Source organism: Acartia tonsa, chromosome 11, assembly GCF_053477335.1.
Source record: "Acartia tonsa isolate MP-2025a chromosome 11, ASM5347733v1, whole genome shotgun sequence".
In the NCBI taxonomy this organism is placed as follows: domain Eukaryota; kingdom Metazoa; phylum Arthropoda; class Copepoda; order Calanoida; family Acartiidae; genus Acartia; species Acartia tonsa.
In genome coordinates this window covers 172865-190870 of record NC_137270.1, presented here as the reverse complement: position 1 = coordinate 190870, position 18006 = coordinate 172865, and the positions used below count along the sequence as shown (strand labels likewise).

General features: G+C 32.7%; 1 protein-coding gene across 1 annotated transcript; it reads left to right on the top strand.

The window, feature by feature from the left end:
* Positions 1-4556: 4556 nt before the first annotated feature.
* Positions 4557-10013, top strand: LOC145331415 (adhesion G protein-coupled receptor E3-like). The gene is made up of 11 exons (XM_080176047.1): positions 4557-4667; positions 4937-5018; positions 5981-6078; positions 6754-6840; positions 7342-7443; positions 7562-7616; positions 7927-7997; positions 8465-8531; positions 8612-8703; positions 8987-9087; positions 9834-10013. The coding sequence occupies exons 1-11, from the start codon at positions 4628-4630 to the stop codon at positions 9882-9884; spliced, it is 846 nt and encodes a 281-aa protein (XP_080032173.1). The 5' UTR covers positions 4557-4627; the 3' UTR covers positions 9885-10013.
* The last annotated feature ends 7993 nt before the right edge of the window (positions 10014-18006 follow it).

Below are 18006 nucleotides of genomic sequence, written 5' to 3'. Positions count from 1 at the left end.
TGGTAAACAGTGTCACTGTTGATTTAGTGGGTGAGACTTGGAGTTCCCTTTCTTCTAAGAATTTCATTACAGCTGGGACATAGTTGTTGATGGCATCAGATAATTTATCGATGGGGTTTCCTGTCGCATATATGCTTATGTCGTCAGCATATTGGATAATCTGAACATTCTTAGGAGGTGAGGGGAGGTGTCGTAGATAAAAGTTGAAAAGGATAGGCGATGTCACTGCCCCCTGTGGAACACCTGCCCTTACATTTCGAAAGCTAGATCTTGCATTTCTGAAATTCACCTGTGATTGTCCTCCTTTAAGGTAGCAGCAAAACCAGCGTTTCAGGTTTGAAGGAAGAGATGTTTCGTTCAGATCCTTCAGAAGCTTGTCATGATTAACCATATCAAAAGCTTTGCTTAGGTCAATCTGTAAGAGAACAGTTCTGTCAGGTTTGGCCGACTTTTTCTTGTTGAAGCCGTTTGTTACCTGATCATTGAAATCATTTAAAGCAGTGACTGTAGAATGGTCTTTTCTAAAGCCATGCTGGAAGTTTGGAATGTCTAGATTGTTGTTAAGAGTAGGAAGTAGGAGTCTTTCTAGGATTTTTATTGCAGGACAAAGTAAGGAAACTGGTCTGTAGGAGTCAGACAAATCTGCAGGTTTGTTAGGTTTAAGAAGGGGAATAATGACGGATTTCTTCCAAATATCAGGTATTGTGCTGGTGTTTATGGACATGTTGAAAATTGTGGTGAGGAATTTTACACCATTGGGTCCAAGGTGTTTAAGATGTAAATTTGAGATGTTATCGGGGCCAGCAGCTTTGGAAGCTTTAGCAGCTTTGATGGCTTTCCAAGTCTGGTCGGGAGTAAATATCAAGTCATCCTCAACTAGATCATTTTTCTTGATCTGTTTTGATATGGTCCTTGAGTCTTTGGAGCTTAGATGTCTTACAACAGAAGTGTACTGTTTATTAAAACCATTAGATATGTCATTGGCAGATGAAAGATATTTGCCTTTGAATCTGATGGCTTGGTTGTTGTTTGACAGGCCATTTTTGCCATTTAGGTTTTTAATTAACTTAAATAGCTTGGATGAGCATTTGATTTCAGCAACTTTCTCTCTCCATTTTGTTTTCCTGTGAATATTTATTTCATTCAGGATTTCTCTATTTAAGATGGCAATTTCTGGAGAGTTCGGGTTGTCTGTTCTAATTGGTTGTCAAGAAGGAGCGTGTCCGACGTGCAACTACCTGGAGATCATCACCATCAGATCATCAGCAAAGTCCTTCAGCCTACTCCTCACAGAGGACATCAGATTCAGTTGTGGTATTTTTATTGTACTGGTTGCCTAAATTTATGACAAAAATAAGCTTATAATTTTGTTTCTAGGCCACGTAGTTTAATTTCAAAATTTCTAACATTAGCACTGCAATTCTTTCAAAATTTTCATTGTACATAAAATGTCATTTTAAAATCCCTAGAACTTTTTGTTATAGAAGCTGAAGGCTTCAAATTTAGGGTATTGGGTGGTATTTCTTGCAGGCTTCCTTTAATGATGTATTAAGAATATGTTCTGAGTACATGTTACTTCAATAACTAGAACTTAAAATGGCTTTCAGTACTGGAAGTACTACGCCTCCTTCTGTGGTTGGCACTTGTTTTTGGTGTTGTGCCATGTTAGTTGAAGATTATAATCTTTTGCAGTAAAGTTACATGTTAAGTTAGTTAGTACAGGTATTTTGTTGTTTCTCTGTATTTTCTCTTCTCTGTTCAGTTTTCCTCTTTGCTTTTCCTAAACCTAGTGTTTCATTCTAATGTTGATTCTCTTCTTCCACTCCTTTCTCTGTCTGGTCATTTGTCCAACCCTGGTGTAGTCCATACCAGCCTCCTTTACTAATTTTTGTAGTATAATATTGTCTTTCGTTTCTTTCCTAGAACTTTCTTAGCTGACTCAAGACTCTCCATCCATTCAATGTACCTACTTTCACAATTCTATTGTCCTCCATCCTCATGATATGTCCAATCCTCTCTAAACATCTCTTTTCAATCTATCATCTGATGGATTTAATCTCCAGATTCGTCCTTATATCTTGCATATTTTTCCCATCCTCTGCATTTGCATCTGGATTAGTGAAGGTTTGTTTTTGTTGCTCCAAATGTATCTGTACATTCTGTCCATAAACTCTGGAGTTTCTTAATCTCTCCATTCTGCCAGGTTTTTACTTTAAATAAGACACATTCTTGAGTTACTCTGAAACCTAAAATACAAAGAAACTTTGCTCAAAAATGTAGTACAATATAAAAATGAAATTTTGCATCAGAGTTGCTTTAAACCCTTAATAATGACGACTCCCCCTGTATACTCTTCTAGTTGCTTCGCCCCTAAACATTAGAAAGTGGTGAAGGAAGTCAGAAAAATAGCTTAAAACCATACAAAGATATTTATGAAGCTTACCTAAAAGTATAACCAATTTAGACCATCAATTTCCTTAATCTTTAACTTTAGTCAAAAAAACCTAACTTATTCATATTAAATTAGCAGCTTAACCCCTAGCCTCTAGGGGCTTTGCCCAAAGAGGTGATCAAAAGAAAAATTAAGGCAATATTCGTATAAGGACCAAGGAAATATTCAGCAAAAAAAAAAGGACCAAGGAAATCTTCAACAAAAAAAATAGATTATACTTTTCTAGCGGCTGTGCCCCTAGAGGCCACTAAGAGCCCATAGAGTTGGGGGGGGGGGATCAATCCTAATTGTTGTTTTAAGACGAAAAAGTTTTAAAATTGTCTTTTTTTCTAGGGTTGTTTTCTCTTGGGAAGGTGGTGGTACCTTCCCCCCAACATAATTATAAACCCTCCCAGGACATATAAAAACTATATTGTAAAGGATAACCATATTAGTTCATTGGTTAGCGCAATTCTTTGGTACACAGATAGAGATCCCTTTACTTTTTATTATTCTTAGCAAAAAAAAAAATTTTGTCAACAATTATATTGAACTATTTGTTATAATTCCATCCCCTTCATCCCCCTAAAAATAAAACAAGACAAAATGCCCATAAAGAGCCCATAAAGAGAAAGACATTCAAGACGCTGCTAATACTGAACAGATAGGCCGCAATAACAGATACACAGACATACAGACATAGCCTATTTGTAGAGTCTATGTGCTACTATTCATGGTACCATGACACCTAGGCTACAATGATAGACATATAGACGTACACCAATTGTAAAGAAGTTGCGCTACTTGTATAATTTGTTTAAATTTTGGATATATTGTATTATATAGACAGGAATACATACCAGTGAAGAAGGTAACATTAGGCTTTTTATTACACTAGTCCCAAAAGTTTTATAATAATGTTTTCTTATTTGTTGGCTCACAAATCTAATGTATTTTGATATTTTAATTTATTAAGTTATTTGTCCAAATGTTTCAACCGCTTATTGTAATCTACAGAAGTGTAATTTGGTGTAATAACCTTGGTGATAAATGGTTATTTGTAAGCCATTGTTTTATCCATTTAGATCCCTGTATACCTAAATTCTTTAGTTTTACAGTAACTTTTAATTTCTAAAAGCGAAGCTTTTTTAGAATTAGGGTTGGTTCATGCGTCTGTCCATACGTCCGTCACAGTTGGATAGCTTTTTTTTGTTAATTTAGGCATGTTAGAATTGTCCTATTGATTTCAAACTTTGCATGGTGATTCCTTGAGTAGTTAGGTACGATTTGGAAAGCGTAGAAACTCTATAATTACTATCAGAATGTCCGTACGTCCATTTTAAACATGCTGATTTTTTTACTTTTTTAACAACAAATTTTTATGTGATCTAATCATCCGATTGATCTGATTTTTGCTAAATTGATTCCTGGGACAACCTAGTATAATGTTATAAGCAAAGCAACTCTATTATCAAGTCCTAAAAATGTAAGTATGTCCATAAAAATTATCCTACATCAAGCAGTTTTACCAAAAAATGACTTACTATTTTGCTTCATATCTTATACATTTATATTCTGATTATTCAGTTCTGACACTATACTGTTTCAGTGCTTTGCTTTGAATGATGTTGTCATCCTTGTTTGAATGTAATTATTGATATACAGACAGATGGACATACATACAGACACTAATTGTAGAGCATGTATTCCTGCACTGCTAGTCAATGCAATTACAGATTAAAGGCGCATGTTTGAATGTTGAAATTTTGAAAATATAGACAGACAGACACACATACATGGTGATTCAGAAAAAACTGAATTTTCCTTTTTTCTGACTCAATTAGAAAGAATACAAAAAATGATTATATGTCCTTGTTCTCTGTAAAAAAGTACATCAAATTTGTATTTTATACTATCTCTAAAAATGCGGCCTCTATAATAGGTATATAGTTTCAAAAAATGCTTTATGGGAAAAATGTTGTGCAAGAAAAATTAAAAAAAACTTACTTATCAGGCAAAATTGTTTTTTCAGAAATACGTTATACATGCAATATTAGAATTACATGCAACAAAATTTCTTAAATTCTAAATGATGGTTACTCAAGCTTATATATAATTCAGAGAGAAGCGGTATATGGAGAAAATGACAAGACAGTTGTGAAATGTGTGTGTGATCATCTCACTAGTTTTGGAATCATGATGGATTTTAACAATGAAGTTAAAGCTGATGATCCTGGTAAGTTTATTTTTCAATAGTAAACAAAAAAACCAAGACTTGCTCTACTATACAGATTATTTATTTAACATTCAGTCCTAGACAATTTTTTATTTAGAGCTATTTTTAAATGCTTCATTGCAAAACAAAGCTTTCATAAAAATTACAACTTTCTACATAATGATGACAATGACTTCTGCAGCCATCAAAGATTAATTAGTTTGTATGGCTATCTTTAACCAACTTCTAAAAAGCTCTACTAAAAACATTATGACCAGTATTTTTTTCAGTACTGAAGCTTCTCTCCTATATATGTGGTGGCTCCTCCATCTTGGCTATTCTTGTAACTGAAATGTTACTTTATTTTGGAAGGTAATTTTAAAAACTGTTTGAAACTTATCTTTAACCCTTAATGCCCTCCCCCCCCCCTTCGGTTTTTTCTTTCTCATTTTATGTGTGTAAAAGATAAAGAGCCCAAACTGCGTGACTTTTTAAGTATGGGTATGACACATAACTGAGTGTTGGAATTTTTTGAATATCTTCATCCTGGCGGGCACAGGATTCCAGCAAAACTGGCAGGGTCATCCAGGTAAAGAGAAAAAATGTTTTTTTTTGACTTAAACAAAGCATTTTGTCTTACTAAAATACTAAAATATCCTCTAGTAGTACATTCTCATATGAAATACAGGTGTTCAAGTCGATTTCAGGTTCCAGGTATGATCCTGCAGGTCCTGATCCTCCAGGTCTCCAGAAATCTTTAAAGGGCTCCTGTGGCCGCAATTTTTGACTCAAATTTTAAACTTAAGCCTTTCTAAATAAAGTATTTAAATTTCATAAAGATCCGCTGCCGTTTTCCCGGCGACTGTGACTGTGGCAGCTGGCAGCTGCCAAGTACAGCTGTGGCCGCTGAAATTTATATTACAATATATTTAATATAAAATTTACATAAATATAACATTTTTTGCAAAAATTTGTTCTTCTAGCTTCAAAAATAAGAAAATTACAGCCGTTTGAAATATTTAAGTAAAAAAGGATCTAAAAACAAAGGTTGTTAAATAAAAGGGTGAAGGAAGCGAAAATTGACCTTGTCTTAATTAAAGTTGGAAATTCATTATTAATCAGGGACTAAAAGCTCTAGCTCTAATAGGAACTGAGATAATAGGGTGGGAGGGAGGGTTCCACGCCCCCCCCCCCTGACCAATTAAGGTGTGGCAAGGGGCCTGACTGTTAAGGGTTAATAATATGAAATAGATATTTCTCTCAATATTTCTTCAATTTTTTTTTTCATTAAATTGAATCTGAATTTTTCAATATAGAATGTTTTTTTTTGTTAGGGACAAAGATGATGATGAAGTGAACATGAAGAGGTCTGCCGAGAGAAATCTCAACTTGTGCATGTCATTTGCACAACTTGGGTTTCTAATCTTTGTAGGTAAATAATTAATAATAATAGAAGCTGTAAATAAGGGAGAGACAATAATTGGTATTATCCTCTTAGCCTACCTAGCCGTGGGCGCTCGGCCCCCTAGCCATATAACCTAACCTAACCTTACCTAACCCAGTCTTTTAGTTGAGGGGGGGGAGGGGGTATAAAATTGAAAAAAAATTAAGAAAAAAATTCCTAAGAGGATAACGCCCAATAATCATTTTTTTATAAATCATATATTCTCAAATAAGTCAAACAATTTTGTAGTAATTGGACACTATGCAGATATTCAATAGTATTTTAATGGCAAGATAAAAATACTATTTTATATCAAAATATAAAACAAAAATTAGTCATTCCATTCCTTTTTTTGTTTTACAATAAGCTACAGTGTCATATCCATCAACTTTATAAGCTATTTTTTAAATTCTTTTCTATAATGCTTGATCTCTATATATCTCAACTCCTCTCCATCTCTTAAAGTAAATGTATAATAAAATTGAACTGCTATACTTCAATAATATGTAATCATTTAACACACAGCCTAATCTCCATCTTTTTAAAAATTAATTAACATAAATATTTTTACTGATAAAAACCATATATGGTTTGAAATTATTCTGTAATATGAATGAACAGATACTGTTTTGCTGTGTGTCATGAATATTCATTAATTCCTAGGTAGAACTGATATTTTACCCTGTGCTGTTTGTGAGAGTTTTGGAGCTGCAACCCATTTTGGGTTTGTGGCCTGCTATGCATGGATAGGTAATAATTTCATTTTTTTTATATTTCTAACCCAATGTAGTTGTTGATTTTAATAACAGAATCAAAATATTCATCAACAACAAGTTTCATAATTTACAAATAAAAAAAATGAATGTTATATAATCTGTTGGAAAACTGCCAATAAATATACATTTTTGTGTCATAATTGTCCTGAATTATTTAACTTAAGTAAAGAGGAAACATTTTTTTTGAATTATTTCTTAATGCTCCAGGAATCCTTATGTAAGATTTTAAATGTATAAAATGACAATAATATTTTAAAATTCAAAATAAGATATATCTGAATGTACTGATGAATTAAGATTGTTTCTGTTAGTTACTTTTTTGAGAAACAGGAGTTTCCTTCCAAATTCCAAGCATACAATTTTATGCTTGATAGAAATTAGGTTAGGCAGAGTTATATTGAGTACAGGGTAGCCCTATCATGTTGAAATCCCTATGCTATGAGACTGATTCTTAACAATCTTGTTATATTTTTAGTGATAGATTCTTCACAAGTGTACTACCGCTACAATTCGGATGCCCCACAGACAAACATGAAGTTTCTCTCCATAGCTGCATATGGTGTAGCATTTGCCATAGGTGAAGCATATTCATTAGAATCTTTTCTTATATTTTAGAATTTATTTTAGCCTTCAATTTCAATGAAATTTTAGTATTATTTGATCAAAAATGATTTATTATTAATATTTTTTATTAGCTGGAGGAGTGCTCATCACTAGCCTACAAAATGATCACCATCTCTATCTGAGGAGGTAAACAATAAATACATACAATTACAAAAAAAAAACAATCATGTTTCTTTGTATATCTGACAAAATGCTAAATTGACTTATTCATGCATTTCAAAAATTAAATAAACACATTATTTGTTATGAAATATGAATGTACATACATTTACATTATACTACATACAATGCAAAAAAAACTATTATATTTATGTTTCTCTGGACAATATTTTGATATCACGCAGCAAAATAATTTTTCTTCAAGGGACACAAATTTTTGAGTTTTGAATAGATATAATTTAATTTTAAAGAATGTAAGTTTAATATGTATTTTCAGAAGCGTGGGAGGCCATGTGGACAGTTGCTGGTTGAATGACTGGGCTGAATATGCAATCATCATTCCCATAGGTTTATTTCTTTTAATTATTTAAAAGCCAATCTTTCCAGTAAATCTGTTTGAATGGATATATTGTCATTTAATAAAACATGTTAGAATTCTCCTAGATATTTTAAACTTGTAATAATTTAACAAAAGCAAGGTACAATATTTCAAGCAAATTATCTCTAAATTAAGTCCTAAAAGTGTAAATATGTAAGTTGTAACAAATGTATTAATAATTTTGTTGAGACCAATTAATTGATATATTGCTTTTTAAGTTCTCTACTTTTGGCAATGTTGTAAATCTTGTATTTAAAACACATTTTTAAATTATCTAGAAAATCATTTTAATATTACATTCATTTTGAAAGCTTTGAAAATCTTAACTGTTATTGTTTTCATTGTTTCAAATAGTCAATATGGGGCAAAATATTCTTCCAACACCCCCTCCTCCTGAATTCCCTATCCCCTTAAAAGATTTAATGTAAATTTTAAGGAGTTGCTGTGCTTCTTTGCTTAGTAAGAATGGTCTTGACATATGTTTGGGTAAAGAAAAACAAAAGGTAAATGTTTTTCTTTCACTTGAAAATTTAGATTGCTAATGCTAAAATATTTTAATTGGATAATAATTTAACTTATTTAGTGAGACAACATGTGAAATAATCTTGGATCTTCTGGTATCCTTCAGAAGTACACTGGTCCTAACCTTTGTGATGACTCTCAACATTGTCTTTGGTAATTTTATACACTTTATAAACTAAATATTTTTCTTAACTTGAATTTGAAAATAAGAAATTTTTAATATTAAAGGTTTATCTTATTCACGTCATAATTAACTGACTTTATACAAGAAAAGATAAAAGGAAATATGTAATTGATACTCCACCTCAAAAAAGTTTAAAGATGGATGTGACCTAAATTTAGTCACTTTCAGATCATGTTTGGTTAAAAGGTTTTTGGAGTGATATAAAACTACTCTAATGTGATAGGATAGATGTACATAGATATATTTTTTTAGCCTTTTTTGCTGACTCCCAAATCTATGGCTACATAATTGTTCTTCTCAATTTTTTTTCTGGATTCTTCATCTTGTTGAACAGTACTGTTTACAACTCTGAGGTAACACATGGTTATATCTAAAATCTATTGATGCTTTTGTTGTATATTGTTAAAATAATGACTTTAGGGACTCTATATTCAAATGGATATTGAGGGTCAGAAAAATAGCATAAAACCATACCAAGACTTGCTCATAAAAATTAAATAGCCTAAAACCATATCTGGACCTATAAGATGCTTCACTGTAAAAATGAACCATATCGGTTGAATGGTGAGATCTTCACTATAGCCAAAAAAAGTTTACTACTTTATATTATAAAATAGAGTGATCAACACAGTTCAATTAAACATGTTATTTTTATTTGATAAGCCCAATACACAGTGTTTCATTGTTAAAAACAAATCTTTAGTTTGTTTATAAATAAAAAGACATGATGCTTTCATGAGTAGAAATTATATACTACTGTTTATTAAATCAAAAGATGAATTGTTTCTGCAGTGGAGGTAAAAAAGTAGTAGGGAATTTATTTTGCTTAATAAAAAGGGAAAGGTATTTAAATTTAGGTTTTTAAAAAGAATATAGGATAATACAAATTGTTAATTTATACAAAACTGTTCTATAGTGAATTCACATTTGCAATGACAAAGGCCATTAAATCCATAAAACCACTACTGCACATAGTTTTCATGTCTTTTTGCTAATGTGAGAAACTTTGAAATAACAAAAAGTCAAAACACTTCTCCTGTTCTATTTTATATTGTGCAATGAACGCCTATCATATGAATAGCATTTATTTTATTTTCAGGTAGACATCTTTGGAAATCTGAAGAAGAACTTCAGAAGAAAGAATGCCTAAGGAATATAAATTTGATTGGACTTGATATTCAAATGTCTAAGAAGTAAAATCAACTTTTATTTCTAATAAATTGATGAAACATTTTTGTTTAATTTCATGATAATCATACAGGGTCATTCAAGAGAAATGATTTTTAAAAAAACTTAATTATGCATTGAAAATAAAATTATGTATAATCCTTTATATTTTTGGAAAACCTATTATGAGACATTTATGTTTTAAATATTTAAAAATGATTATTTCAACAAATTATGCCCTAAAACAGGTTTTTCCAAAAGCCTTTTTTTTCAAAGAAATATTGATTTCAAGGTTGTAAAAAAAATGTGCACATTCAAATTGCGCAACTTGTGTTAATAGTAGAGAAATATTGTGCATATTGTTAGAATCGTCTTAAACTATAGTTTTTAAATATATAAAAACCATTCCTGTGCTACGTATAGTATAGGAGCTACATGGTAAAATGTTCCAATTACTTAACACTTTTAAACCTTTTTCTCACTTTTCTCAATGTAGCTCTATTAACTATAAATAGCACTAAAACGATACTTATATTTTCAAGAACTAGAGCTTATGACGATTCTAACGATATGCGCAACATTTTTCTACTATAAACACAAGCTGTGCAATTTGAATTTTAAAAATATGTGTATTTTTGCACACCCTTTAAGTCTATAAAACTTTGAAAAAATGGCCTTTGAAAAAACCGGTTTTTAGGGCATAATTTGTTGAAATAATCATTTTTAAATATTTGAAACATAAATATCTTATAATAGGTTTTCCAAATATATAAAGAATTTTACATAATTGTTTTATTTACTATGCATAATTAAGTTTTTTTAAAATCATTTTTCTTGAATGACCCTGTAGATTAAAAGATAGATTTGAATATTATTACCAACATATAATTTGATTTTTTGTACAAAGCAAGCCTGTAGGACATTCCGATATTTCAATCATAAAATAATTTTTCCTTTAAATTTTTTATAAAGTTTTTCACTCATTAAAAAAAATAGGTATTGTTGGTTTTGTGACATCACCTCCTAAGGGGCGTTTCATCATATTTTAATAATTAATTTAATGAATTTAACTAAATTTCGAATAGAAAAAAAACCTGGATATTACCTCAGGCATGCTTTACCGACCAGGAATTGATTGATATAATGAATTAAAGAATTATGGTTTGGCCACAATTAGTAATTTAGGAATTATTAATTGTTCTATGTATTTTTTATATTTTTTTGAATACAGTTGTTTGCATTAAAAAATTGGTTTTTTTTTCCATATTCTCATTTTCAAAGCCAAGCTTTTCTATAAGTAAGTTTGGTCCGTCCCCCCGTCCATCAGTCTGTAACAGTCAGCTCTTTTTGCTTAGGCATGTTAGAATTGTCCTATTGTTAAACATTATCCTGCATTTAAGCAGTTTATTAACAAATTTACTAACAATTTTGTTTAGACTTTTATACATGTATAATCTGATTATTCAGTTCTGACACTCTACAAGTTTTAATGTTCTTTTGTCTTACTGCTTCAGAGCTTGACTTTATGGATATTTTCTCTTCTTTGTTAATAAGAATTATAAGAATTAAAACATAAAGATGTATCTTTAATTTATATATTTTTTAAGGGTTTTTTGAAGCTTTTGCATGTGTAGACCTATTGGAATTTATGAGGATGAAACTACAACTTTAACTTAATCATTACTAAGTAGATGCTTTACTTTGCAATTAATGTTATAATCGTCCTACATATTTTAAACCTTGCATAAAGAATACTGTAGCAATACTGTGTTATCTTAACAGTGTAGCAACTCTATAATAACTACTGTAGAGTCAGAGCATCCATCAAATTTTTAGGACTAGGAGATTTTATAAACTTGATTTTTTTAAATTATAAAACAAAAATATTGTACATAATGTTTTACTTGTAGATTATCTATAATTTTGAAGGAAGTAAGTATGTCCATCTACAATGGTAAAAAAAATCTTAAGGCAGTTTACTTAAAAGTGTTTGGAAGAGTACAGAACCCCCTCCCTCTTATATTGGAAAAAAGGTATTTTTGTGCGTGTTTATTTTTAAAAGCTAAGCTTTTCTATTGATTGATTGATTAGCCATAGTCTCTTAGGTTTTGGACCTAAGTAGTATTGGAGTAGGCTGAGACACTTTTGTACAGCCACTAGGGCTATCAAGCTCCACGTTCAAGCACATTATGACTTGACCTGCTATCTCTTGAGAGCTACTCATTATTACCTCACCCTCGCCAAGTATGGCAGGGGTCCCAAATTAAGTTACTGTAATGAATGACACTCACTGCAGAGGAGCTTAGGATAAGGGTAGTACTAATATTATGCACGTGACTATTAAGTATCCAAACTTACTCAATAATCCCCTTCTTACACAACCAGGGGAATTTGGGTGAATGTATTCAACTGAGAAATTTGAGTTGCCACATGGGGAATAGAACTCGAACTCTCATCACCGTAACTCAGTGCGTTACCACAGAGCTACGATGCCCCTAAGCTTTTCTATAATTAGGGTCGGTCTGTCTGTACATCTGTCAATACCAGCACTTTTTGTTAATTTAAACAGGTTAGAATTGCACTATTGACTTCAAACTTTTTATGATGATACCTATATCAGTTAGGTACAACTTAGAAAGCGCAGCAATTCTATAATTGTTACCAGAAAGACCGTAAGTCCATTTAGAACATGCTGATTTTTACATCTAATTTTTGTATATTAAAATTATCCGATTCATTTGATTTTTGGAATACTGAATTCTATCACAACAAGGTACAATATTATTAGCATGCAAAGTATCTCTATAATCAAGTCCTAAATATGTAAGTATGTCCTTAAACATTATTAGATTATTCTATAATAGTGGCTATGCCCCTAGAGGCCTCTATTACACAAAAAGTTGTTTTATTGCAATCTATTTTAAAATCAGTTAATTACCAAAAATATTTTTTCACCGATAGATGGTGTTAGTTATGTTTTTAGCTAATTGCAAAATATTTCAGCAGGGCGTCGTTTTATATTTTTGTCGATTTCTCAAGTGAGGGTGGTGTTACCCTCCCCCAAAATAGTTATTATCCTTCATGGGACATATGTGAAGACAACCTGTTAAAGAGAACCCGAGATCCTTGGGTACTAACATACACATAGACAAACAGACATCATGTAACTTTATTATAAGGATTGAAAAAAAAGTTTAGGTTTAAGCATAGCGAAAAAAAACTCTAAAGGGATAAGAGAATGGACTATAAATTGATGAATCACAGGGTTAAAACATATGAACACTCAACTTAATGAGCGAATCCCGTGGAGGGAGGGGACATTGGGTCCCCAAAGTTTTATAATAACTTATAATCAACTTTGGGGACTTTTAATAGATTTTAATTAATTTGATAATAAGTTGAGTGGCCAAATGTTTCAACCACTAATTTTTATCTACAAAAGGGGTAAATTTGTATATCATCATTGGGTAAGTAAATTTATTAACCATGGTCTTATCCCTTTAGATCCCTGGAACGAACCAATCATAATTTATTAAAAGCCCCCAAAGTTGCTGTGCCAATGAATAAGAAAGCGTTATTAAAAATTTTTGAGATTAGTTAGTAGAATAAACTACCCAATGTCTCCTCCCTCCCTGAAAAAAAACCTACTTTTAAGGCAATTTCATTAATTTGTTTCCTAAACATTTGGAGCACTTTCAAGCTCTTTATAATGACAATAAAAAGGGGATAAATTAAAAAAACTTTTGGCCAAAGTATCCCGAATGACGTCATATTAGATAAATAGATTATTCTAATACTACGCTATTTAGGATATTTTTGGTAAAGGTTTTAAAATTTGTCCCAATTTCTTATAGGCACTATAAAGAGCTTTGAGCAAGAAACAATTAATTTTATTTTCATGCTCATTTGTTCAGCTTCGAAGCTTATTATAGTGCTTATAAAAAAGAGAAATAATACTGGCCTACCATTGGACATTTTGTCTGTGTTTCAGCCAATCATTGGACATTTGTATTGTATTACGACATATTTTTATAGGCACATGGATTTAAAAGGATAAGACAATGGCCAATAAATTGAAGTACATTCCCACCAATGCAATGATTGCACACAAAATTATCCAATACGTAGATTATATTTAGTGGTTGAAATGTTTGGAAACTCAACTAAATGAACCAACTGATTAACTGTTGAGCAAAAAATATAAACATGATATTTTAAAACTTTGGTGACTAGTGTAATAAACAGCTTAATGTTCCCTCCCTCTCTGCTATAAACAACATCTTTAGCTTCGCCTATTTGTGGTTAATATCATTGAACATGATGTGCCTATTATAGTATAGCAGAGCTCTAACCCTGCAGGGACTATACCTATGGGGCTACTATGTAGCTAATATGATTAAATATGATGTGCCTATTATAGTATAGCAGAGCCCTAACCCTGCAGGGACTATACCTACAGGGCTACTATGTAGCTAATATCATATAATATGATGTGCCTATTATAGTATAGCAGAGCCCTAACCCTGCAGGGACTATACCTATGGGGCTACTATGTAGCTAATATCATTGAAGATGATGTGCTTATTATAGTATAGCAGAGCCCTAACCCTGCAGGGACTATACCTACAGGGCTACTATGTAGCTAATATCATTGAATATGATGTGCCTATTATAGTATAGCAGAGCCCTAACCCTGCAGGGACTATACCTATGGGGCTACTATGTAGCTAATATCATTGAAGATGATGTGCTTATTATAGTATAGCAGAGCCCTAACCCTGCAGGGACTATACCTACAGGGCTACTATGTAGCTAATATCATTGAACATGATGTGCCTATTATAGTATAGCAGAGCTCTAACCCTGCAGGGACTATACCTATGGGGCTATTATGTAGCTAATATGATTAAATATGATGTGCCTATTATAGTATAGCAGAGCTCTAACCCTGCAGGGACTATACCTACAGGGCTACTATGTAGCTAATATGATTAAATATGATGTGCCTATTATAGTATAGCAGAGCCCTAACCCTGCAGGGACTATACCTACAGGGCTACTATGTAGCTAATATCATTGAATATGATGTGCCTATTATAGTATAGCAGAGCCCTAACCCTGCAGGGACTATACCTATGGGGCTACTATGTAGCTAATATGATTAAATATGATGTGCCTATTATAGTATAGCAGAGCCCTAACCCTGCAGGGACTATACCTACAGGGCTACTATGTAGCTAATATCATTGAATATGATGTGCCTATTATAGTATAGCAGAGCTCTAACCCTGCAGGGACTATACCTATGGGGCTATTATGTAGCTAATATGATTAAAAATGATGTGCCTATTATAGTATAGCAGAGCTCTAACCCTGCAGGGACTATACCTACAGGGCTACTATGTAGCTAATATGATTAAATATGATGTGCCTATTATAGTATAGCAGAGCCCTAACCCTGCAGGGACTATACCTATGGGGCTACTATGTAGCTAATATGATTAAATATGATGTGCCTATTATAGTATAGCAGAGCCCTAACCCTGCAGGGACTATACCTATGGGGCTACTATGTAGCTAATATGATTAAATATGATGTGCCTATTATAGTATAGCAGAGCCCTAACCCTGCAGGTACTATACTTACAGGGCTACTATGTAGCTAATATCATTGAATATGATGTGCCTATTATAGTATAGCAGAGCTCTAACCCTGCAGGGACTATACCTATGGAGCTACTATGTAGCTAATATCATTGAATATGATGTGCCTATTATAGTATAGCAGAGCCCTAACCCTGCAGGGACTATACCTATGGGGCTACTATGTAGCTAATATCATTGAAGATGATGTGCTTATTATAGTATAGCAGAGCCCTAACCCTGCAGGGACTATACCTATGGGGCTACTATGTAGCTAATATGATTAAATATGATGTGCCTATTATAGTATAGCAGAGCCCTAACCCTGCAGGGACTATACCTATGGGGCTACTATGTAGCTAATATCATTGAAGATGATGTGCTTATTATAGTATAGCAGAGCCCTAACCCTGCAGGAACTATACATACGGGGCTACTACGTAGCTAATATCACTGAATATGATGTGCCTATTATAGTATCGCAGAGCCCTAAACCTGCAGGGACTATACCTATGGGGCTAACTATGTAGCTAATATCATATAATATGATGTGCCTATTATAGTATAGCAGAGCCCTAACCCTGCAGGGACTATACCTATGGGGCTACTATGTAGCTTATATGATTAAATATGATGTGCCTATTATAGTATAGCAGAGCCCTAACCCTGCAGGGACTATACCTATGGGGCTATTATGTAGCTAATATGATTAAATATGATGTGCCTATTATAGTATAGCAGAGCCCTAACCCTGCAGGGACTATACCTATGGGGCTACTACGTAGCTAATATCACTGAATATGATGTGCCTATTATAGTATAGCAGAGCCCTAACCCTGCAGGGACTATACCTATGGGGCTAACTATGTAGCTAATATCATATAATATGATGTGCCTATTATAGTATAGCAGAGCCCTAACCCTGCAGGGACTATACCTATGGGGCTACTATGTAGCTTATATGATTAAATATGATGTGCCTATTATAGTATAGCAGAGCCCTAACCCTGCAGGGACTATACCTATGGGGCTATTATGTAGCTAATATGATTAAATATGATGTGCCTATTATAGTATAGCAGAGCCCTAACCCTGCAGGGACTATACCTACAGGGCTACTATGTAGCTAATATCATTGAAGATGATGTGCCTATTATAGTATAGCAGAGCCCTAACCCTGCAGGGACTATACCTATGGGGCTATTATGTAGCTAATATGATTAAATATGATGTGCCTATTATAGTATAGCAGAGCTCTAACCCTGCAGGGACTATACCTATGGGGCTACTATGTAGCTAATATGATTAAATATGATGTGCCTATTATAGTATAGCAGAGCTCTAACCCTGCAGGGACTATACCTACGGGGCTACTATGTATCTAATATCAAAGTAATTAAAAAACAAAATTAATTTTATATTAGAAAAGGGGGATTTCTGTATTTTAAAATAATATTTTCTTAACCGCTCTGGCTTAACAACTTTGGGGACTTGATTAGTTGGTTTATTAAAAAGAGTATCCATACGTTTCAACCACTGATTTAAATCTACAGAAGAGATAGTTTTGTATATTAACATCGGTGATTGACAACAATTAATTGGCCTTTGTCTTATCCCTTTAGAACCCTGATAAAAAATTGTGAAAAATAGGGAAACAAAAACCGTTGGCCTTTTTTTACATATTCAATATAAACAGGGAGCGAGGGGACATTTGACTCTAAATTACAATTATTCTACGTAATTATGTTTTCCTATTCGTTGGCTCAAAAACTTTGGGTACTTGAAAGCCACCCACAGCTTACAAAATCCTAAAAAATCAGTGGCGCTTTCTTCTAGCAATAGCTTTAAGCCCCAGCCACAACCTACCTAAGCAGTTTTATATAAGCTGTAGCATAAGATATAAATGGAAATATTGACAGAGTAAATTTTTATCAATTTACTATTTTGCTTGCTAATATGAAACTCATTTATTGGTCAATTCGATCAACCACTAGGAGGGGAGGGAAAAGAATTAAGGGGGTGAATGAGAAGTATTGTTATTTTGTCAGCTTCGATTATTTCTTTATCAAAGTACAAGAAAATGTGTTGCAACATCCACTTACTAATATATCAAGTGCCGTATTCAGCCCTACAGCTTAAATTTTTCCAGTAAATCCTTTATTTTATCTTAAAATCTCTCCTCTCCTATATTCTGTAATAGCGGCTACACCCCTAGTGGCCTCTAGGATGGTAAGATAGGAGGGTGGATTGAGTCGACCCACTCCCATTTTCAATTGTAGTTTTAAAAAGAAATTTAATTGAGGTATTTTTTTCTAGGGGCGATTTCTCTTGGAATGGTGGTGGTAACCTCTCCAAAAACAGTAAAAAACTTCCCAGGACCTTTTAATTTGGTCGCAATCGTTTTCATTATAGTTAAAATATGCATTTTTATTTTGCCTTAAAATTTAAGTTTTTTGTGTTAA

Excerpts from the sequence above, each read along its gene's own strand:
- LOC145331415 (XM_080176047.1), top strand. The coding sequence starts at position 4,628 with ATGATGGATTTTAACAATGAAGTTAAAGCTGATGATCCTG. Across the intron at positions 4,668-4,936 it reads AGTTAAAGCTGATGATCCTG|TACTGAAGCTTCTCTCCTAT; the intron begins GTAAGTTTATTT and ends TATTTTTTTCAG. Across the intron at positions 8,532-8,611 it reads TGGGTAAAGAAAAACAAAAG|TGAGACAACATGTGAAATAA; the intron begins GTAAATGTTTTT and ends TAACTTATTTAG.